Genomic DNA, 24,157 nt, shown 5'->3' with positions numbered 1-24,157 from the left:
ACTGTGCATATAATATAGAATTTTGTGCTTTTCTGCTTTCATTTGCACATAAGAAGGAATTTTATATTTGCTATATTATATCAAGCCAAATAGTGAATGTGTTTTTTGCTATAAAAACAAATGTTAACAAACTTTCTTGTTCTTCTGACCTGGCTTTGTGCATTTGTATGTGTATGTATGTTTGTCTGATGCAAACTTGTTGTACATGTTACATGTGCACAGCTGGAAACACTTAGAGATGTCTCCAGCTCGGTATATGAGCGTCAATGCGCTATTTTTATGGGCAGCATATTTAAACATCATTTCCACCCAACTTGCATCAGACACCGTATTGGACCCATAGAGAGCATCCCTCAGTATACAGGAGACAGCTGGGTCTTTTGCTTTGTTGTAATTAAAGGGCTACGCAAATTTTCTAAACTTTCTCATACTCAAATGATTTATTGGGAAGTATTTCTGACCATGGTTTAGTGCTAGAAACAGGAAAGTTTAAATTATAAAAAGACAAAAACAGTATAATAAAGTGTGTAATACCCCGGGAAACGCTTTGCGTTGTAAGGAGGTGAATTCGCACCTTACCAGGCGAAGGCGATTCTCTTCACAGGTCCGATTCTTTGGATTCTCTTAACACCAGAGAGCTAAGGAGGGTTACAAAAATAAAGATGACAACAGTATCTTCCAAGATAGCTTCACTTTATTCAGACGGAGGGTCCCTGATATAAATTTGGAAAATTCACAGATATTGTAACAATTTCTTAACAAGATAATGTCATTATTAAACCATTCACATTTGAAAAAATTTACATTCACAATACAAGTAACAGTTTTCTTGTACTGGAACTCTGCGTCCCCAGACGAATCTGTCAAAGTAAATCGTTAACCCTTGCAGTGGCGCACACAGGGGGGGTTAATGGTTCTCCAGAAACTCCTCCCCTCCGCTCACCAACGGTACTGTACAGCAGCCGCGGCGCTGTCAAAGAATCGTCCGCAGCAGTGCTGTATTGTAGTATAATACAGCACTGCCGCGGCTGCTGTAGAATTCAGACTCACCGAAATGGAGCTGCTGCGCATGTGCAGCAGTTCCATCTCGCAATATTTTTTTTTTTTTTTTTTTTGGGGGGGCGGAAACCCCCCCTTCTAAATCCTGCGTTCGCCCCTGCCTTGCATAGATAATTGCATTATCTGACGCATTTAAACACGCTATAGATATAGATTTGTCAATATAACCATAGACCCTGTTTATATGAAAATTACTGTACAGTAAATATAAACCTAGACATTTAGCCCCCATTTTATAGTTCAGCACTTTTCTGTAGTGGGGGTGAACGTGTGGAGTTGTCCCTGATTTTCAAGTTACCCAGCTGTGGGGCTGATTGCGAATAAGTAGAACTCCGCAGCTTGAGGTTCAGTAGACTGAAGGAGTTGGTTAGTTCACTAAAGGAAGAGTTGTCCAATAAGAAGAGCAGAGAACCGAGGATTGATCTTTATGGGAAACCAATGGTCTGGTGGAGTGGAGAGGAGGAGTAGTTGGATGTAGAAACAGGGAAATAGCAGTTGGAAAGGTAGGATGTGAACCAGGAGAGAACAGACCTGTGAAGGTCAATAGAGGGAATGGTGTGTAGGAGGAAAAGGGTGGTTAATAGTGTTGACAGTAGCTGCAAAGGTGAAGAGAATGAGTATAGAGAAGTGATTCTTAGACTTGCTAGAGAGGAGATTGTTGGTGACTTTAGTGAGGGCAGTCATGGTGGAAAGAAGGGAACGGAAACTCAATTGCAGCGAGTCAGTGTGGAAGTGAGTGTAGCTCTGAATTTGGCTACAGTCAAGCAACTCTAGTCCTTTGGAAGCAAATGAGAAAAATTGGTCAGTAGTTGGACAGAGAGGCACGATTAATTTTAATAGTAATAATCAAAAAAATTCAGCTGTAATAGTAGTGCTCCTCTCCAACCATTGTCTTACCTTTGATTTGTCCTCCATCAGTGGTATTGAAAATCAATGGCATGAAGAGCTTTCATGATGGAAATTTCAGTATTAGGTCTCATCTGACTGTTTAAGTTAAAAAGTCCAGAAATACTTATCCATATTCTTTAAAGATTTCCGGTTGCAAAAACCAAGACTCTTTAGAGAAAGCAGGAGCAGATAGACATCTGGAAGACACTGATGTGTATATAATGAATGATGAATTGATAGTTGTATTGTCCTGAAGAATAATTATGGTTTTACACATGCCCTTTAATGAAGCCTGGTATGGAAATCTGCTGTGTGATTGCTTGTATGAGCTAGTAAGACAAAGGAAAGAACTATATTGTTACCAGGGGCAGACTGGGCTGGGGGCAGGGGGGCATCTGCAACCCGGTCAGGTCCCATAGTGGGATACCTTGGTCTGGGTCACTGGGTGACCTGCATTTTTATTACTTTAAATGTTCCTAATAGGAGTCTTGCTCCCCAGGCTAAAATTTGCCAGCCCTCCCCTGATTGTTAATATATGAAGTGGTTGTGTGCTGCTTAGTTCAGGTGCACTTCAGCAATGAAGGACTTTCTGAGGGGACCGGCCTTAATCTGAAATACAAGAGATGCCCAGGTGACAATAGCCCTCCTGCCCCCTTGCCAGCCCTCTGCTAAAGAGTTCATTCATTTTTTTTATGTTGCAGTATATTGTGAAACTTCAGTTTTACAGTAACATTTCCTGATAATTCACAGCTAACCTACAATACCCCCAAAACCTCCAGGAAGTAATGACCCCCCTAATTGATTCTGCTACATGTGACGTGATGTACCACGTAAGTTCTGCCGTCAGTACCAGCACCACCATTGTCCAGAAAGATCAGATATGTTCCGGCTACCGAGATGGAACAATGGATTCATGTCAGGTAATTCACAGATCTGTGTGAAAAATTAAACTGTGTCACGTTTTTAACATATTGTACCAATTCTTTCATTTTGCTAAATATTAAAAGTCATAAATATTTTAAGGAAACATATAAACAGGTGACACCTTTTGCTCTCATTTTACTCACTGGAATTTTTTTTAAGCTAAACAACACGGAAAAACCTTGTGTGAAAAATCGAGTTTTGCTGCGTGGTTTTGTTTTGGATCTACAATTACTAGCATGGCACTTTGTGTCCTAGTCAGATTTGGGGGGTGAGGCTGATCCACTCGCTCCAGAGGTCTTCACTCCACACTTCTCAGCATGTCTAGAGGCTGGTACATGCACAGTTATGTCCTGTTTGGGCTTTCGGTTTTGGGTCACAGTATGTGCGGCTCCCAGCCTATGCTCAGAAGAGTAGATAGAGTAGCATTACTGGGCCCTCCTCATTGCCAGGCCCGAAAACAGCCACAGCAGTAATTCTCAATAAGCATGTGGCATGGCCAATTGCAACTAACAGAACAGGGCCTATCACATGTGATTTTAGATGTGAATACAGAACATGTCTCTTGACACATAAAGCCATCTTCTGCACTTTGTAATCGATTTTATTGCAAAACATGAACATTGTGATTTCCTTTAGTCAGAGTTTCAGAGTTGCAATTTCAATGTAGAAATGACCTTGATACAGTTATTCACTTTGAGACCACCTAGGAAACTGCAAAAATAGATACAGGTTTGCAAATTTAGATTTTAATACTTTCCGGGCATAATCTTGAGTTCTACTTATCAATCTGCTGGGTCCCCCAAAGCATCCAATGGACCATCCCTGTTCTGCTCTCTATAACTAATATGATGTTGTTACATGCAAGCAGACATGTTGTCGAAGACTCTCCCCTGCTTTCTACCTGTCAGTATATATTGGGAAAATCCTCGTTCTGGGTGTCCACCTCTGGCACATCCTACATTTCTCTCCCACTATCTTTTGGGGATCCACAATGCTCTGTTCTTGATCCTTTGCCTTTTGCATTGCACGCCTCTTCATACATGAACTAATGTGCTCAACTTCCAGTACACTAATAACACCCAAATATATAAATAATCCAACTGGTTCTCTGCAATTTCCACATGCATGTCTCAACACTATCCAAAGCTCAACATGTCCAGTGCACAGCTTATTATCTTCCCTTACACTAAAGTCACTGCCTGAACTCAAATCCTCCTCACCATCAACAAGATCACAACTTTCTCAGTCTCCCATGTCCACTGCTTTGGTGTCACACTTGACTTTGTCCTCTTTTTTATTCCACACATCCTGTATCTCTCAGACATGTCACCTCCATCTTCAAGATATTGTTAGAATATATAATTTTCTTACCACAGGTAACCTAAGATCTTATACATTTTCTCATCTCCTGTCTCAACTACTATTACTTTCTGCATTCCCCTCATCCATCTGTACCTGTTCAACGCATTGTAAATGCTGCAGCATGACTGGTATTCCTTTCTCGCTGCTCCACATCTGCTGTACTGCTCTACAAATCCCTAAACTGGTTCCACACATCCTCCAGAATCCAATTCAAATTTCCCAACCTCATTACAAAGTACTCAACAACACAACCCCTTCACATATCTAAAACCTCTCTTCCAAATACTTTCTCTTACTCCCTCTTAAATTTGTCTCTCGACTGTGCCTTGCCTCTTTTCTCATAACCACCATTCATTACCGCCTACAAGACTTCTCTTGTCAATGCTAGCCACCTACCTCGATCAGCCTCTCTCCCAGCCTTTAATGGTAGTGTGAAAATCCATCTCTTTGTTAGAGCTTATCCTGCTCCCACCAAATCAACTCACTCTAATGTACCCTTACAACTGTCCCAATATCCACTGTGAGCCACACTCACTCCTCTTCTCTTACCTGTGCCCTTTTCACCAGATCGTAGGCTGAGGTGGAGCCCCATGGCGCATTACAAATCAATAAAATAAATAATGATAATTATGTAATTATGTTTTTGCTTTGAGAATATTCCACAGAAAAACTATGATATTGTAGGAGAAGAAATTACACAATTGTTATGTTACAATTAATGCATACATGCCCCTCAATGTGACTATTAACACCATAGAAAGTTATAACTGCTCATGGATCTATTAGTTTATTAGTTTATTTCCAGCATTATTTACCCACTCCTATAAATGACATGCCCGCATTAAGCTAAAAACTTCTTAATCCACTGAGTTACTCCCAATTAAAAATGCAGATTTATGCAAACCACAGTCATTGGCATCGTGCAACACAGATCAACGACAGTTCTGAACACACTGGAGCATTTTTGCAGATGTACGCATCGGCATCAGAAAATGTACATTTTATCCCAATTTTATTTCCCCCTTGCTGGTTCCTGTACCTCTGTCAGCTTCCTGTGACCTTGGATGAGTTGCTTTGCCTCTCTTGATGCAAACAGAAAAAATAAGACCCGTTGATCATGGAAGATATGAATGACCAATATGTGTATAGTACTATGTGTGAAATGTGCATGCTCTATATAAAACTGACTAACTGAAAATAAAATGCAACATGCTTAGAACCTAGAAACTTTTGATTCGGCACTGATGAATCAAAAATTCCCAAATACGGCTTTATCAAAATATTATACAACTTTGTGTATACCGCATTATAACACCAATAGAGATACGGGTATGTCTAAATGACTGGTTCACTTTCCACATTTATATCTCTCTACTATTCTAGAGACCTTTATATATTCTAATTGCACTTTAAGGGCAAACACATATTGTGAAATGTTTTTTAAACTTTTTATAGGGTTTACTTATCTCTAAAAAGATCCCATAATATAGGAATTAGTAAGAATTTAAACTGTTTAAAATGTAATAAATCTGAGGTTTCTCTGTTTCACTGTTTATGGGACTGTATATATATCTACTATATAAATGCCTAGTGGCGTGTGTGAAAAAAAAAAAACCAAGCTGCAGCGCCACCTGCTGGGCAGAGTTATACACTGACCTATATATTTCTTGAAGGAGAAGTGACAGTTGGGAGTGGTTGGTGGTTGCCGGGGGTGACAGTGGGGAGTTTTTAACACCTTAAGTAGCTTGATGAAGGATGTGGCGATGAAGATGAAGGATGAGGTGATGGAGAAAAATGATGAGGTGGTGACATGTGGACAAAACCACGTTAAAAAAGGGCGCTTGCGTCGGGAAGTAACGCTCTTCCCCTGAGGAGGCCTGGGCTAGGCCCAAATGCATGACAAGAACCTTTTTAACACCTTAAGTAGCTTGATTTGACTAGAATGCATGAGTATCATGCACGGGTTAACATGTATATATATATATATATGTATATATATATATATATATATATATATAAAATTATTTTGGATTTAAATAAAAGAATATGCGATGGAAGAGTTAGCAAATGATGTATCTCTATCTCCTGAATGGGAGGTGCTGGGGATCTTAGATAAATCTATTAAATATACAAAAGGGGTTAAGGAATTGGTTCTTATTAATTCAGCAGTTGCAAGAAAATGTATTCTACAATTCTGGTTGTAATCTCAACCTCCTTCTTTAAAGTTATTCAAAGATAAGCTGGCATATGTACTTAAAATGAATTGGATTGAAGCATCTATCTAAAGAGAAACAGGTGAAAAAAATATTTAATATATTTCATATATGGGTGAGCTATATAAACTCGCTTCCGGAGGAAATCATAATCCAATTTTACGAATGTTTTAGCACTACAGACTGGTATAAATGTAAAGTTCTAAATTATTTGCCTATAGATATGTAGTTAGATGGGGGGTCACGTTGGAGCACTGATATTTGACAATTACAAAGAAAATTTATAATAATAATAATATTAGTATAAGTTGTAAATGGAATTTTGATACAAGTTTGATATATCTGGACTGTATTGTTTTATCGTTCTTTTATTTTTCCTTTTTCTCCTTTTCTTTTGTTTTATAATAACACCATGGGGTAAATGTATGAAGCTCTGATTTCTGCAAGTCGCCGGAAATCGGCGACTTTGCGGGGGAAAATTTAAAGCGGCGATGGCTTGTAATGGCAAGCTTGCCGCAATAAATTTCCCCCGCATAGTCGCCGATTTCCGGCAACTTGCAGAAATACGAGCTTCATACATTTACCCCCATGAAATGTGTATGTTTTTAATGGATATGCATATTATATATATTTGAGTTCAATAAACAATTAAGAATGGAAAAAGAATCTAGAAACAAAATGATGAAGGTCACACATGCAGACATTAAGCAATGATCCAGCCATGTAAAATCATATATAGGTGTATGAAGTGACAGATGTTTTAGAGAGTTGCAGAGTTAGAAATTGGGGGGCCCAGGTGTGGACAAAAATTCCCTTTCTCCCCCTTACTCCATTGCAAAAAAATACATAAGTAATAACATGAATGGCTATCAAACCCTCCAGTTTCTGCCAAACGCTGGGTTACTTGGTCCCAGAACAGTCACACAAGAGCATGATGTGTCAGCCCTGAGGCTTCTCATTGACTCCTCAGCTGCAGATGACTGGTGTATATTTGCTGCTGTAAAGGTCACGCTCAGTGTGCACAAAAAACTGATCATTAAATGAAGTGTTTCACTAACTCAGTCATCACAATGGACAATATGCTTCTCGTTCATCTCCTTAAAAGTGCAGTCGCATCCCCCTAAAACAAACAACAGCAAAAAAAGAAGTGTGCTGCTCCCCTCATGCAATTATTACGAAAAGGGTCCTGTAGCTGAACCTACACCAGCGGCCATGTTAAACCATCACTATTTGTGCGCCTAACTGATGCGGTGCCCCAGTGCGGTTCACTGGTTATGTTGTTTTACAATTCTTTCTTGACCCCGCAGTAAAGTCCAAATCTGTCCACAGACAGGTCTAATAGGCGTTGGCTACATTACCTGTTATATCCTCTTCCTCTCATGAATACTGTACTGTACATCTAGTCATTTATATATAGCCAATAAATGTTAGTGATACGTGTTACCATATAATAAACACAGATCTATTTACAAAAGTTGTACATAATTGACAATATTTTTGTTTTAAAGTCGACCTCATAGTTGTTCAAAATTTTTCTCTGTTGTTATAGGGAGACTCGGGGGGACCTTTGGTTTGCAACGTGCAGGGTGCATGGTACCAGGTCGGCATTGTAAGCTGGAGGCAAGGTTGTGCTCTTCCAAACCGCCCTGGAGTGTACACGCTGACTACAGCCTACCAGACATGGATACAATCATATATACCAGAGATGAGGTTCACAAATGTGACAAATATTCCTCAGCCAACCAGAGTTTGTGGTGGTGACAGCACCAATGGAAGTGTCAAACTCCTGTGTCAAGATCTGTGGACTCTGATCCTTGTTATCATCATCCTAAGTCTGTTATAACCACAAACTTCATATCAAGCAATTAGTTAGCATACAACAATATGTTAGCGTGTCATTAAATGTGTTCATATTCAATATTCGCTAGTGATACATTGTTGTTATTCAGGATCAGATTCAGTACAGTAGTGTGTTACATAGTGTGAAATCAGTGTTATGGCAGTATGTTGTGTAACTGTGCTTCTGATTCAAGTTATACATAGAAACAAAAAATACAATGTATATACAATGAGTCTTTTATGATAAACATAAACTCGGCCCAGATTTCTCTTTTGTGCGTGAACATTTGAAACATGTCTTTCGAAACATCATTAACTTGATTAGCAAATATGTAGTTATGGCAGTGACAGAATCATCATCATCAGCTATTTATATAGCGCTACTAATTCCGCAGCGCTGTACAGAGAACTCACTCTCATCAGTCCCTGCCCCATAGGAGCTTATAATCTAAGTTTCCTAACACACACACAGACAGAGAGACTAGGGTCAATTTGATAGCAGCCAATTAACCTACTAGTATGTTTGTGGAATGTGGGAGGAAACCGGAGCGCCGGGATGAAACCCAAGCAAAAAAGGGGAGAGCATACAAACTCCACACAGATAAGGCCATGGTTGGGAATCGAACTCATGACTCCAGTGTTGTGAGGCAGAAGTGCTAACCACTAAGCCACAGTGCTGCCAGAATGTCAGTCATTTAGTCTTGTTATATGACTGAGTCACATTGAAAGTATCCATGATTCAGCAAGAAGTGATAGTGACACTTATGTGGATACAAATAGGTCATAGCAGATTCAGCACTATCAATAAGTGAGATTGCTGTCACTCACACAATGGTGGAGCTGCTAATTCACAGATATGTGTGATCACTAGAATACACACATACAGTCTATGCAACTGAAGGTCTAAGCAGCTATGTAGCACAAAAGATAGTCAACACATCCATCCCACTCAGTCCTGACTTATCAATGGTAATTTATATAAGTGTGTATGCAAATTTCAAATTTGGTGCTGAGATTTAGCTGAACAGAACCCCATATTGATGATTTAATATTTTCTACTACTGAACTCTAATTTGAGCATCATTACTCTCATTAGTTAATTTAAGATTTAATAAACCATCTGGTTAATTTTGCAATTAGATCTTATCCTATGGGGAGCTTTCATTTTTACAAGAGTAGGACTAATTTTCTTTCCTTAATTTTCTCTGAACATTTATAAAATCTGTGTCTATCTGTCTATGCTGATTTGAGCGCTCATCGCACTGGTTTAAAACACTTTATATTAATGTTGACTTCCATTTGCATAAAAGATTTACTGTATTAGTAGGTTGTCTGATCTAGGTTTTATTTTTATTTAAAAACAAACTAGTATTTATTTTACTTTTAATGTGAGTACATGTTATATTTTTCTGTATATATCGCTTATTGCTTTGTTCTAGCCCTCTGTGTGTTCTGTTTACACTACTGAGCAGTTTACTAATAAAATCCTTCCCACTAAAGTCTTGTTTGTTTTATGTATCCCTGAATTGATGTTAAAGTCAGCTTGGGGCTTGTAAGTGAATATAAAGGCAAATATTGCTCACAGATAACCAAACTAAGCAAAGTCTTCTACTACATAGTTTTAGGGACAGAGTGGGATGGATGTGGGGACTATCTGTTCTGCTACAGAGCTGCTCAGACCTTCAGTTGAATAGACTGTGTGTGTGAATTCCAGTGAACACACAAATCTGTGAATTAACAGCTCCACCATTGTGTGAGTGACAGCAATCTCCCTCCATGATAGGGCTGAATCTGCAGCTAACCACAGGATGTGATGACATACCATGTCTGTATTGTGTGAGTGACAGCAATCTCTCTCCATGATAGTGCTGAATTGGCAGCTAACCACAGGATGTGATGACATACCATGTCTGTATTGTGTGAGTGACAGCAATCTCACTACATGATAGTGCTGAATCTGCAGCTAACCACAGGATGTGATGACATACCATGTCTGTATTGTGTGAGTGACAGCAATCTGACTCCATGATAGTGCTGAATCTGCAGCTAACCGCAGGATGTGATGTATACCATGTCTGTATTGGCTTCTGCCTTATTTGTCGTAATTTCATTACTCTTTAGAGCATGAGTGGTGGAGTTTCAAGAAAGTTTTGTTACATTATACATTGTGTGTAAGTGTAAGAAGCCTTAATTGGAAACAATTAACACAATGGCAGAACTACCATTGGTTGCGCAGGTGCTGTGCACCAGAGTCCATGGAGATAATGTGGCCCACACGGCAGATGCAGAGGGTTGGGGCCCTGCTTCCTTCCTCCCTGCCTCCCTGCACCGGGGCCCACATCTTGCTAGTTCTGCCTCTGGATTAACAGTAAGGTTTTTGGCTATGGAATATCTATTATCTCAAAGTGCAGAAAACAAAAGAAACGTTCATATAATAATAAAAATTCATTGGACACCGATCATATAACAGTTTCCATTGTCTCAGAAAGAAACATTTTCATGATATACTAACGCTGCCATGATAGTAATCTGGGGAAACTGCAATGCAATCAAGCAACATTCCTAACAACCTACTAGCACAAACTAAGTGCTATACAATCACAACAGAGACTTTAACCTATATATTAAATAAACTGTGTATCCAAGTCATATGTATGATTTAAAACAAACCTACCCATAAAGGTCAATGGGTCTATAGAGAGAACCTGACTATTGTACTTGTACATAAAAGACAGTAAATAGCAACAAAGAGCAAAAACTGGAGGCTGAAACCAAATAAGTAATTGAAAGGGACAAAGCATACCTGTACCTGTACGCAAATACTTCCTCTATTGTATACTGTACATAAGATAGACGTGAGTTTCCAAGAACTCAATCTGCATAAATAGAAACCACAAGCCTAGCCCGGTACACAGCAGGCACTGGCACTAAAGCTGTAACATATGCAGGTTTACTCTTCTAATATGGTTACACTTATTTTAAAATATACTTTGTTGTGTTACAAATCAATTATGTACTTATATGGTGTCTGGCAGTAACACACAGAGGTAAGAAACCTGTGGATCTTCAGAGTTTAGTTTGTGTCTCCAAATTTTCATACACGCTTAAATAAATTACCGTCCATAAATCAGGACTGTGCGGGATGGATGTGAGGATTATCTTTTGCTCCACATAGCTGCTCAGACCTTCAGTTGCAGAGACTAAGGGGTATATTTACGAAACTGCGGGTTTGAAAAAGTGGAGATGTTGCCTATAGCAACCAATCAGATTCTAGCTTTCATTATGAAGAATGTACTAAATAAATGACAGCTAGAATCTGATTGGTTGCTATAGGCAACATCTCCACTTTTTTAAACCCGCAGTTTAGTAAATCTAGCCCAAAATGTGTGTATTCCAGTGAACACACAAATCTGTGAATTAGCAGCTCCACCATTGTGTGAGTGACAGCAATCTGACTCCATGATAGTGCTGAATCTGCAGCTAACCACAGGATGTGATGACATACCATGTCTGTATTGTGTGAGTGACAGCAATCTGACTCCATGATAGTGCTGAATCTGCAGCTAACCACAGGATGTGATGACATACCATGTCTGTATTGTGTGAGTGACAGCAATCTCACTACATGATAGTGCTGAATCTGCAGCTAACCGCAGGATGTGATGACATACCATGTCTGTATTGTGTGACTGACAGCAATCTGACTCCATGATAGTGCTGAATCTGCAGCTAACCGCAGGATGTGAGGACATACCATGTCTATATTGTGTGAGTGACAGCAATCTGACTCCATGATAGTGCTGAATCTGCAGCTAATCGCAGGATGTGATGACATACCATGTCTGTATTGTGTGAGTGACAGCAATCTCACTACATGATAGTGCTGAATCTGCAGCTAACCGCAGGATGTGATGACATACCATGTCTGTATTGTGCAAGGAACACGTCCATTAAGCTTTCTGGTAGTAATTTTACCATTAATACATTAGATTGTGGTCATCATTATAATTTTGGGTGAATGGATTTCTGCAGATATGTTGGGTATCATGGGAGTACAGCAAATGTGTGAAGGGTTTATGCTATCATGGTGCAATAGCTGTGTCTCTGCATGATTTCCCAACTAAACTCTGAAGATCCACAGGTAGCTTCCCTCTGTGTGTTGCTGCCAGGCACCATATAAGTGCATAACTGATTATAAGTGTATCCATATTAGAAGAGTAAACGTGTATATGTTACAACCCTAATTGCAGCGCTCACTGGCAGAAGGTCGGTAAAACCCTGTACAGTTATTCATGATCTCCCGCCTTGAATACTGTAACCTCCTTCTCGCTGGCCTTCACCTCACCTGCTTCTCCCACTTACAATCAATCCTGAATTCTACAGCCAGACTAATTCTTCTCCTCTGCCGCACCTCATTTGCTGACACCCTCTGCAATTCACTAGCTCCCAATTGCTTCCCAAACTCAGTTCACGCTCCTTATCCTCACAACATTGTCCCTCCGACCATGTCATCAGATAGACCACTGCTTGGCCATTTTGCTCCACTCCTCCCCCCCCCCCCAACCTACAATGCTTCAAACGTTCCCTCAAATGTCACCTCTCCATTCTTGTATAACATACCAACATGTTAAAACAAGCTAAATCAATTAAGTTCAGCAGCTGTTATTTAATTGGAAACAACAAATCAATGCAATTAACATTTGAACAGAGCTTTAAAAGGACTGAAGTGAGTGCTATCTCATCATCTTTGAAAAAGTTACCCTCTGTGCTGATGAAACGCGTCAGTTTGATATGCTTTACAGTCTTGAATTTTCACTTGGATCATATACTCTTTGGATGGATTGTCATTTCACATTTAATATTTTTTCTTCAAGCGGATAAAGTGCCCTACTTCCTAGCTATATGAGGATATATAAGTTAAACCTCAATCAGCCGAATATTCGGCGTTTTGGAGACTGAACATACTTGGCTGTAAAATATCCACAGGGGATCCGTTCCCCTACAGCCTGAACGTCTTCACATTTACAACAGCACCTTGAAGTTTGGAATACTTAGTGTCACCATTATTTCATCTGATCCTTTACAAGTATTTCTCACTAGGGTGCATTCTAAGATCGTCAATAGGAGTCTCAACAGCGGGGGACACAGTGCCCCATTCTCCACTAATGAGAGGAACAGCGTGTCAGAGTGAACATAATTAGAGATCCGGCACTCTGAAGATCCACACTTGGCTGTAATTATCTACGGGAAAAATGTTCCCTAACAGCTTGCATGTTCATTTCTCTATACTCTACACTTCGGAGCCTGGGTTATATCAAGTTTTTCTTTCTTCTGACCTTTTGCAAATATCATCCAATAAGGTGCACATCCAGATCGGTTATAAGAACTTTACCAGTGGGTGAGACTATAAACAATATATTATTTATTATTCCGCTTTTCCACACAGTTGTGGATTAAGAAACCATCTATTTGCTGCATATTGATACTAAGATCTTAGACCATTTAATCTATGTGTACTGGCCAGACACTGTTATTTTTATATTAGGACAGCTATATTTGTAATCCAAGTGCATTTTCATTTTTTATTTTTCATTTGCTATAGACACATGGGTGTCTTCATATTTGTGGTTTATTGCTATATGTTTTGTGTTGATTTTTTTATACTTTATAATAAATATTTTGAACAAGATCCGCCACCCTGTGTATATACATATTTCTTTTATGATCCACCTCTTGGCACACCCCATCATGTTATTTTGTATAACATACCCCCTTCAAGTATATACACTCCTTCTGCTTCCCGCTCCATCACATCCACTCATTTCATCATGCACCTACTGTCTTACATTACCTCATCCTTCTAGATTGTAAGCCTTTAGGAGCAAAGGCCTTTCTACCCTATGTTCCATATCTTTCATGTACGATCCTTACATCATGTGTGTTTTTATGCTTAATTGTATTTATCTATCTGTTATGATTGGTAATGTTATTATGTTTATGGCATTCACAAATGTCATATATGTAAGACTGTCCTGTGCTACAAAATCGTTGGCACCCTACAATTAACCAATAATGATGATGTTTAGCAGTCTTTTCAATTCTGGTCCCCATAAAGGACAAATTAATGAATTGTGGTGGAGGCTACCAACAATTTAATGATGTAACCATACCTTGTGCCCATTCCTTGCCCCATAATGATGCTCTCTTGGATGAGTTAGCAGGAGCCAAGTACATTTCCACCTTGGTGATAAGTAAAGGATATTGATAGATTCCACTGATCTCAGAGGGTCAAATATAGAACCGTCTCTAACTAGTTGCTGAACAGGAAATATTAGTCACATAAATACAATAGATCAACAAGGTGCAAAGGGTTTCAGTCTTTACACACTACACCAGTAACATCGAGACTCTCCTGAGGACACAAGTGGGAGCTATGGGAACGGGAATCTTAGCTACGTTATCCATATTACTACTTAGTGGTAAGTGACCTTGTGATCATGTGTTTATTCTGTTTTGGTACTGTGTTGTTTTTTTAATGAATTTTATGGATATTGAACTAAACTATCAGATGTATTTTGTACCACATGCAGCAAATAAAGTTTTCATGATACATCCGAGAGTGAACTTATAGATCCAATGTGTCAATATTATTGGTAATGTTAGTTGTCTTTCAATGAGAATGTGACCTTTACTGAAAAATTAGCTGTGTGTTTATTTGAAATGAATCATTGTACAATATAAAAATATGTACTTCCCATGCTTTGTAAATATTCGCTAAATACTTCTCACTGCTTTTGGTAATGATTGGTCATAAAAAGTTTGGAAAAGAAGTTCTCAGAGAGAGAATATATAAATTTCTCTGAGCAGTGAGAAACAATTACCAGTTTACCGTCATATGCTGCCCTGTCGGACACAGAACACACCTCCTCTTTCAATCAGATATTGATCCACAAACACTTGTTCTGAAGCATAACTTGCCAAACCCAAGTCTGTCTACAGCACAGCAGGAGACAAATTGTATAAAAAGAGAACTCTGGAGCAGACATCATCATCATATCCAGCTAGAGTTTATACTACTATACTAGTATAGATCTTATAGCTGCAAGGGTCACACTGCTTTTGGCCGTAGACACGGCTGCAGGTGTACTTCTGCCTGTTAGTGGCACAGGACGTGGAATATATGACTGTGATTTTGATCTATCTGTGACCTGCTATTTACATCAAGTTACCTGTCTACTTATACTGCACGTATCTGTGTGTCAGTCACCTACCTTTACCAGACACTTGCCTCTGATTGCACTAACTGTATTCTATGAATGGAACGGTCTCTGTATCACTCGTTGAATAGTTGGATAGTACTTTTATAACTGAAACTAAGTTTTCAGTCCCTATTATAATAATAGTAAATACCGCAATTGAAATATATGGTCACAATCTGAAGGTTTCATATGTGAAGATAGATGTTTTGTATTAACCTATGATTGTATCTAAGGCTTAATACTGTGCTATGTTCTGGTACACAAAGGCACATGTACAGTTTGTATATAGTATATTAATTCATGTATTATACATTACCATTCTGCAGTATAGTTATATATTCTCTTGTACTTAAGTATTCATTTATTATAGAATATTATATTTCAAACTAATACTAATTCTTATGTATTAAACTTGCTTTGTCTTTACTACCTCCAAAGAATTTTCTTTTTTTTTTCTTTCTTATATTACAGCTTCCTCTTCCTTTTCTTACAACACAACTTCATCCCCCCAAGTATGTGGCACCCTGGTAGTCTCCAGCCGGATAGTAGGTGGTACAGATTCTGTGGATGGGGAGTGGCCCTGGCAGGTCAGCCTGTGGTATAGAGGATCCCATATCTGTGGAGGGTCACTGATCTCCGACCAGTGGGTCCTGACTGCTGCTCATTGCTTTGCAAAGTCAGTAAAGTAACTTCTTGTTCCGTTCTTGTGTTTTACTCTTGTAGGACGTAGACTCTTTGTTCATCATTCTCACCATCACCAACAGAACATTAGAGCCGCTGCTGTGTATATTTATCATACAGAGAGGATTAGAAGAGATATTACTGGCAATAAGTTAAGCTATGGAATAGACAACACTTTTGGTGTTACCATTATTCTTGGTCCTCACCGGGGGTGAATTTCGGAGAATGAGATCTCTTCTTAAAAAAATTACTAATAAACCTGACTATTTGTGGTATATTGGGCATTTTGTGAACTGGCACCAGGTTGGCAACCCTAAAAGACCTCCAGAAACTCTGGAGATCTTATAGTAGATACAGTAGATATACACAGGTATATCACTACATAGTCAAACAGATCAGTATGTTAAATATAAATTTGGTAATAAAGTATATTAGTCAACAATACATATAAACTTGATATATTGTGTTACACACTTGGGGAGGGGCCTTAGTCATTAAGGAGAGCAAGGCAAAAAAAGAGTAGATTTGATTCTGGACAAACCATGTTACAATGCAACTAGTGCAAATTAGTTTAATATTTTGTACATAAAGAAAATTTTGGCTTTTATGTCATGTAGCACACATACTTGATAGCTTCATTTTTATACTGAAATTTAAAGTTGATCTAGGACATGGCCTAATCCAGTGGTTCCCAAACTTTTGTAGTTCGCAGCACCCTTAGAGTCTCCATAATTTTTTCAAGGCACTCCTCCAAAATAATTACAGAGCAGAACTGTTTTATAAGTAGTTGGGTCAAAAAAACATAATAAGTATTTAGGTCAGGACAGAAATACTTATTTAGTTGTATGCAAAAATAATACGCATAGATCCAAGGAAAAAATAATATTTTTATATATTTTTTTCAATTATATTTCTGTCAAAGAATAATTGACAACTAACTCACACTGTGACCTCCTTCATCTCCACACACTCTGCCCCCTCTCACGCTGCCCCGTCTGCCCTCTCACTCTGCCCTCTCTCATGCTGCCCCTCTGCCCTCTCACGCTGATCCTCTGCCCTCTCTCACGCTGCCACTCTGCCCTCTCTCATGCTGCCTCCTCTCACACTGTCCTCTCTCACGCTGCCTCCTCTCACACTGCCCCTCTGCCCTCTCTCACGCTGCCTCATCTCACTCTGCCCCTCTGCCATCTCTCACGCTTCTGCCTCTCACACTGCCCCTCTGCTCTCTCTCACGCTGCCTCCTCTCACTCTGCCCTCTATCACGCTGCCCTGTCTGCCCTCTCACTCTGCCCTCTCTCACGCTGCCCCGTCTGCCCTCTCACTCTGCCCTCTCTGTCGCTGCCACTCTGCCCTCTCTCACGCTGCCTCCTCTCACTCTGCCCCTCTGCCCTCTCTCACGCTGCCTCCTCTCACTCTGCCCCTCTGACCTCTCTCACGCTGCCTCCTCTCACTCTGCCCCTCTGCCCTCTCTCACGCTGCCTCCTCTCACACTGCCCCTCTGCCCTCTCTCACGCTGCCTCCTCTCACACTGCCCCTCTGCCCTCTCTCACGCTACCTCATCTCATGCTGCCCCTCTGACCTCTCTCACGCTGCCTCCTCTCACGCTGCCACTCTGCCCTCTCTCACGCTGCCTCCTCTCACACTGCCCCTCTGCCCTCTCTCACGCTGCCTCCTCTCACGCTGCCACTCTGCCCTCTCTCACGCTGCCTCCTCTCACGCTGCCCCTCTGCCCTCTCTCACGCTGCCCCTCTGCCCTCTCTCACGCTGCCTCCTCTTACTCTGCCCTCTCTCACGCTGCCTCCTCTTACTCTGCCCTCTCTCCTCTCTCACGCTGCACTCTTTCTGCCCTCTCTCACGCTGCCCTTTCACTCTGTCCCCGCTGCCCCCTTCTCACTCTGCCCCTGCCACTCTGCCACCCTCTCTCACTCTGCCACCACTCTGCCCCACTCTCACTCTGCCACTCACTCTCTGCCCCTTTCTCTATGCTTCTCTCTCACTTGGCCGCCACTCTGCCCCCCTCCGCCACTCTGACCCCCCCTTAGCTGCTCTGACCCCCCCTTCACCACACTGCCCCCCCTCCGCCGCGGGCAGCCAGAGGGAAAAGAAAAAAAAAAGAAAAAACACTTACCAATCCGAGCGGCGCCAGGATCCAGCATCCTTCTCTCTCCTGCAGCGCGCCCGACAATCAGTGACAAGCTGCAGGAGAGAGAAGGATGCTGGATCCCGGCGCCGCTCGGATTGGTAAGTGTTTTTTCTTTTTTTTCTTTTTTCCCTCCGGCTGCCCGCGGCACCCCAGTGACAGCGCCGCGGCACCCCTGGGAGCCGCGGCGCACACTTTGGGAACCGCTGGCCTAATCCAACTATAAATCTGTCCCCACATTTTATATTTACCTCCCCCTCCAATGAACCATGGTTATGCCCATGTGCAAAGTTATTTAATTTTTTTGCTTAACTGTCAGTCTAAAAATAAAGCTATCCCGTATCTGTGTGCTATATGGAAAGTATTTTCCTTACATGCAAAATAATATAGTAATTTACACCCCTTGCATTGTAACATGGTTTGTCCAGGATCAAATTTACTACTGATTTTTGCTTTGCTCTCCTTAATGACTCAGGCTCAAATATGTGTAATAGTGGACAGTAATCGTGTGATTCAAATGTGTGTATGTGTATATTTATGTATGTACAGTACATATTTGATGGGTCTGTTATGTGAAATTATAAGTAGAGATGAGATACATTTTCTAAACTGTTCCAAGAAGTATTCACCTCTTTTCGCATATTCAGCAAACTTTCACGGTGGAATTTGGCTTTAACCATTCCTAGCTCCTGACCACCCGCTCACACATCAGACTGAGGTATCTGTCCGCACCCCAGCCCTACTCATGGACTGAAAATTCCGTGAAATGCAAATTTACAAATACAATGTGGAATGGAGAAGCAAAAGTATATTAGTATAACATATAGATATAGATTCTGCTGGTTAGTAGATTAGTGGTCATATTGCTGGAACTTCACAACTCTGCATAACAACCTGAACTTGTACAAATCTCCCGCAAAAGGTTACAATAATGATTCACTATCACTATTCATCGCTAACACTATTCACAATTATGTACAATGTAACAGTGCAAACTATCAATGTATCTCTTCTCCTTGATTCTCACGTTGACGCACATCCTATGGTTTCAACTGATAGCTCTGTCAATGACACAATCTGTGCACTAAATACCACAGTGTGGGAATGAAATATTTGCCATCAACAGGAAATATATTAAGCACAGTCACACTGACTCTTACAAATAGTGTATGATATGAGGCTGCGACGTCTGATTTGTGAATGTATTTATTTAAAAACTGATTATATCATCCTCCAAAACATATAAAGGTGCCGAAAAACTGCAAAAGTTATAATGATATATAGGTATAAGAGTCATTAGGGTAATAACTATAAAATATACAATTTATAATAATAATTTACAGAATATGATTTTTTATAGTTTGATTTTTCTTTTCATTTCTCACATTTCTTGTCACTTTATTTCACACTTTTTCACTGTTTTATCCAGTATAAATGTTTAAATATATATATATATATATATATATATATATATATATATATATATATATATATATATATATATATATATATATATACACACACACACACTGTATATAGCCTAAGAGTGCCCTTAAAAGGAATATTTTTTTTCTTGTGTTGTTACACATTTTTAACCCTGTCACGTGTTTCTATATAAATGGCTGTTACACGTGGTTTTCATATAAGTTGTTTTAAAATATTGTCTCTGCTTTTCACAGCTCTTTAGACCCAAATTATTATTCTGTGTACCTGGGGACATACCGGCTGTCTGTGACGGATAATCATACGACCAGTGCTGATGTTGAGAGAATTATTAAAAATCCCCAATATACAACAACAGGAAGCAGAGGGGACATCGCTCTGATACAGCTGAACAGTCCTGTCACCTACACCAACTACATCATGCCAATCTGTCTGCCCTCTGCCCCGGTCACCTTCCCCTGTGGAATGGAATGCTGGGTAACCGGCTGGGGGACAATTTCATCCTCTGGAGGTGAGACCTTAAGATTGGTAAACAGAAGACAGCATTATAATGAAATCAATGTATAACTGAACTTGTTGGTAATGGCGTAAAACTATAAAGGTTTATAAACAATCCCATAATTATATTCCTGAGCTGTATGGTCACACGCACACAGAATATGCCTATCAGGTTTTTCAGAAATAAATATCAATATACCCAGAAATAAAATATGGTAAAAAGGATGGTGGACATGGAAGTGAGGATAATAATGAATACACTCTGGCCTTTGTTCCTGTGCACATGTGGCTGCTTGTTTCTGCTTGTCGATAGGCGGATATTCTGAGCTTTCCAATTTGCAATGTTAGAGTTGCTGCCACTTCTGGAATAATGGGAATCCCTGTCCTCTGAATTTAATTTACTAAGAAGCAGTCTTATTTCCAGGCACGAGGGTATAGGTACTGGATATGTGGAGAACGTGGTAGAAATATGTAGCAGGAAAATATAAGATTGCAATACCTAATCAAAAATAATACAATCAGTGAACTGGTGTAATCACATAATAATGGCACTGGAACAGCGGAGATGGCAGGAAGTAGTGTGACGTGAGATGATGTTGTGGGGGTGATTGAGGGCTTTGTATGTGACGGCTTTGTAGATTGAGTAGGGAAGGGAAAGCCAATGTAGAGCTTGGCTTAGAGGGGAGGCGATGGTGGCGGTGGAGTAGCAAGAATCAAGATTGATAGCCAGGAAGTGGCCATGAGGAACAGATGAGAGTGTAGTGTTGTCCATGGCGAGAGACCTCATGTGATGAGCTGTTTTACACATGTTGTGCGTTAGGTAGCATTGTGACATCACATAGGCAATAGCAGATAACTGGACACACCAAAAAATAAATAAGAGGGGATGAGAGGTAGATCTGGGCATCATCAGTGTAGAGGTGGTGTTGTATACTCAAGAATTTCATTTTACTACGAGAGGAAGTGTACAATGAGAAGAGCAGAGGACCAACTTTGGAGCTTTGTGGAATTCTGATGGGTAGATGGAGAGGAGAGAAGGAGGTTGAAATAGAGAAATAGCGGTTGGAGAGGTGAAATGTTATCTGGAGAAAACAGAGCCACGTGGGTTAATGGAGCGGAGAGTAAGAGGAGTTGGATGTATGAACAGAGATAAAGCAGATGGAGAGGTAGAATGTGAACAAAGCTATGAAGGCCAATAGAGGGAATGGTGTGTAGGAAGAAAGGATGGTTAATGGTGTTGAAAGCCGCAGCAGGGTCCAGGAGAAAGAGCATGGAGAAGTAAATCTTAGACTTAGCAGAGAGAAACAGTCCTGGAGGAGTGAAGGGGACTGAAACCTGAATGCAGCAGTTTGGAGGTGAATGGGAATTTGGCTGCAGTTGGAGATCAACAGCCAAGGTCAATAGAGGAACTGTCACGGGCACTAGGAGTCTTTACCCAGGGATCACCAGATGGTAGGCTTACCAGAGCAACGTAGATGGTAATAGGGTACTCTGGTAGCTGGGTGATCACGGAACATGAAATGATGGCCGATGAGATGCTCAGGAAAGTCTATGACTAGCAACACTGGTAATAATGAGGTAATGATACACAAGGAACTGTATGGACAAGGACACGTGAAGGTAGTCAGTGGTCTGCGATAGCAAGTTGTACCACTGCTATAGTGAGGTGGAATGTCCAACAGAAACAAGGAGGTGATGAGAGTCAGCGGTCTGCGGGTAGCAAGTTGTACCGCTGTCTGAGTGAAGGAATGGAATCCAAGTGGAGGTATCCAGGTAGTCAGTGGTCTGCGGTAGCAAGTTGTACCACTGCTCTGTGAGAGGATAATGGAACAGGTGATACCGGAAACAGGGATCAGTGGTCTGACATCAGCAAGTTGTACCACTGCATATATATGTGAGGAGGTGCACGGGGGAAGACTGCAACACAGGATATACACAGGCACCTATACACGATCCACAGTAATATGCACAATATAGGTATATATATATGTAAATGACTGATCAGGTCTGCAATCTAGAAAGTCTCTTGAAGTAGTCCAGCACAATGATAACACAGTCAATGATGGGAATAGACTCAGCGGATAGCAGACTCCAGAGAGAACCAAACACAGTCCAGCAAGATATGCAATACACAGCACAGTCAATGAGAAGTATGCATACCGTGGTTCAGCAGTAGCAGTCAGATGGGATTGCAGCGGTACCTGAGCGGCTGGAGGCCGACTGGATAGGAAGTCCCTGGATAGGAGAAGCAGCGGTCTAGCAGGTGCAGCGCACAGGTGAGTAGACCGACAGGGACACGAATCCACAGGAGTCAGCAACACGTGGAACTGGACTCATAGGAAACCCAGGAGAATGGAGATGATCCAGCAGAGGGTAGTAGAAGAGATACAAATCCAATGCTGACAGGAGGGTAGAGGCCAGTGGAACACGTGAAGGCGTGGAGAGTGGATCAGCAGGAGATGGACGATAGCGCTGACCACAGCGGCAGGACTCAGCGGCACACGGAGGTAACCAGTAGCAACCACAGGAACCAACAGCGATGGGAAACAGGAGTGCAGCGCAGGGCCGGAGCTGTAGATCACGAAGTGTAGCAGATGGTAATGAAAAGCGGCAGTCTCGAGGAAGTCACAGCAAAGATGAGATGAGAGTGTAGTGCACGGAGGCAGCGGATAGTAATCAGCTGGCAGTCACGATGTTGAACACAGGCGAGTTGCAAGCAGGAGACTGTAGTGCACAGAGGCAGCGGATAGTAGTCAGCTGGCAGTCACGATGTTAAACACAGGCGAGTTGCAAGCAGGAGACTGTAGTGCACAGAGGCAGCGGATAGTAGTCAGCTGGCAGTCACGATGTTGAACACAGGCGAGTTGCAAGCAGGAGACTGTAGTGCACAGAGGCAGCGGATAGAAATCAGCAAACAGACTTGATGAGAAGCAGGTGAGTGAGGTAAAAGCTGGAGTGCACGGAGGCAGCGGATAGCAATGAGCAAACAGTCACATTGATATAAAATAACGTTGAAGTGGTGTAGAAGACTGTAGTGCACGGAGGCAGCGGATAGGAATCAGCAAACAGTCATGATGATAAAGTTGATGGTAGAAGTGGTATGGAACCACAGTAGTAGAAGTGGTTTGGAAACCACAGGAATCAGCAGCACTGAATACACAAGTAATACAGGAACACCTTCAGAGACTCATGAGGAATGAGACTCCAAGATCAGGCAACGTGGTAGTGACCACAGGTGCTTAATATAGGGAGGTTGCCTGATCTGCCAATTAAGTTAAAGGGGTATACACTGAAGTATAGAAAAGGGCTGCGCATGCGCAGACCCTCAGGATGGTGGACGGCCACGGTTCCTAAATGTCCGGGAAGAGGCACTCACGGTCCGGTGAGTGACAGTACCCCCCCTTTTAAAGGTGGGCACAGAACGCCTGGAACCGGGCTTGTCCGGATTTTTGGAGTAAAACTTCTTCAAAAGGGCAGGAGCATTAAGATCTTCAGCTTTGATCCAAGAGCGCTCCTCAGGACCAAAGCCCTTCCAATGAACGAGGAAGTGGAGGACTCCTCGCGAAATTTTTGCATCTAGTACCTCGGTAATCTCAAAATCCTCCTCCTGATGGACTTGAACTGGCTGCGGAGCTGAGGGAGGAGTTGAAAAACGGTTGATAATAAGAGGTTTGAGCAAAGATACATGGAAGGCATTAGAAATCCGAAGACTCTTAGGAAGAAGGAGTTTCACACATACTGGATTGATAACTTGAATGATCCTATATGGACCAATAAAACGAGGGGCGAATTTCATGGATGGAACCTTCAAACGAATATTTTTTGTGGATAACCAGACACGATCTCCAATT

The 24,157-nt window shown here is 41.1% G+C and overlaps 1 protein-coding gene across 1 annotated transcript in view; it reads left to right on the top strand.

The window, feature by feature from the left end:
- Nucleotides 1–24,157, top strand: part of LOC142098427 (transmembrane protease serine 9-like) — a 44,583-nt gene that overhangs the window by 11,343 nt on the left and 9,083 nt on the right. The window contains exons 4-8 of the mRNA XM_075181275.1: nucleotides 2,698–2,867; nucleotides 7,996–8,193; nucleotides 13,291–13,355; nucleotides 16,014–16,220; nucleotides 20,045–20,319. Coding sequence (XP_075037376.1) covers nucleotides 2,698–2,867; nucleotides 7,996–8,193; nucleotides 13,291–13,355; nucleotides 16,014–16,220; nucleotides 20,045–20,319 — 915 coding nt within the window. The remainder of the gene's footprint in view (nucleotides 1–2,697; nucleotides 2,868–7,995; nucleotides 8,194–13,290; nucleotides 13,356–16,013; nucleotides 16,221–20,044; nucleotides 20,320–24,157) is intronic.

This window comes from Mixophyes fleayi, chromosome 7 (assembly GCF_038048845.1).
Source record: "Mixophyes fleayi isolate aMixFle1 chromosome 7, aMixFle1.hap1, whole genome shotgun sequence".
Taxonomy (NCBI): domain Eukaryota; kingdom Metazoa; phylum Chordata; class Amphibia; order Anura; family Limnodynastidae; genus Mixophyes; species Mixophyes fleayi.
Note: the sequence above shows the minus strand (reverse complement) of the source record. Positions and strands in the feature narration are given on the sequence as shown.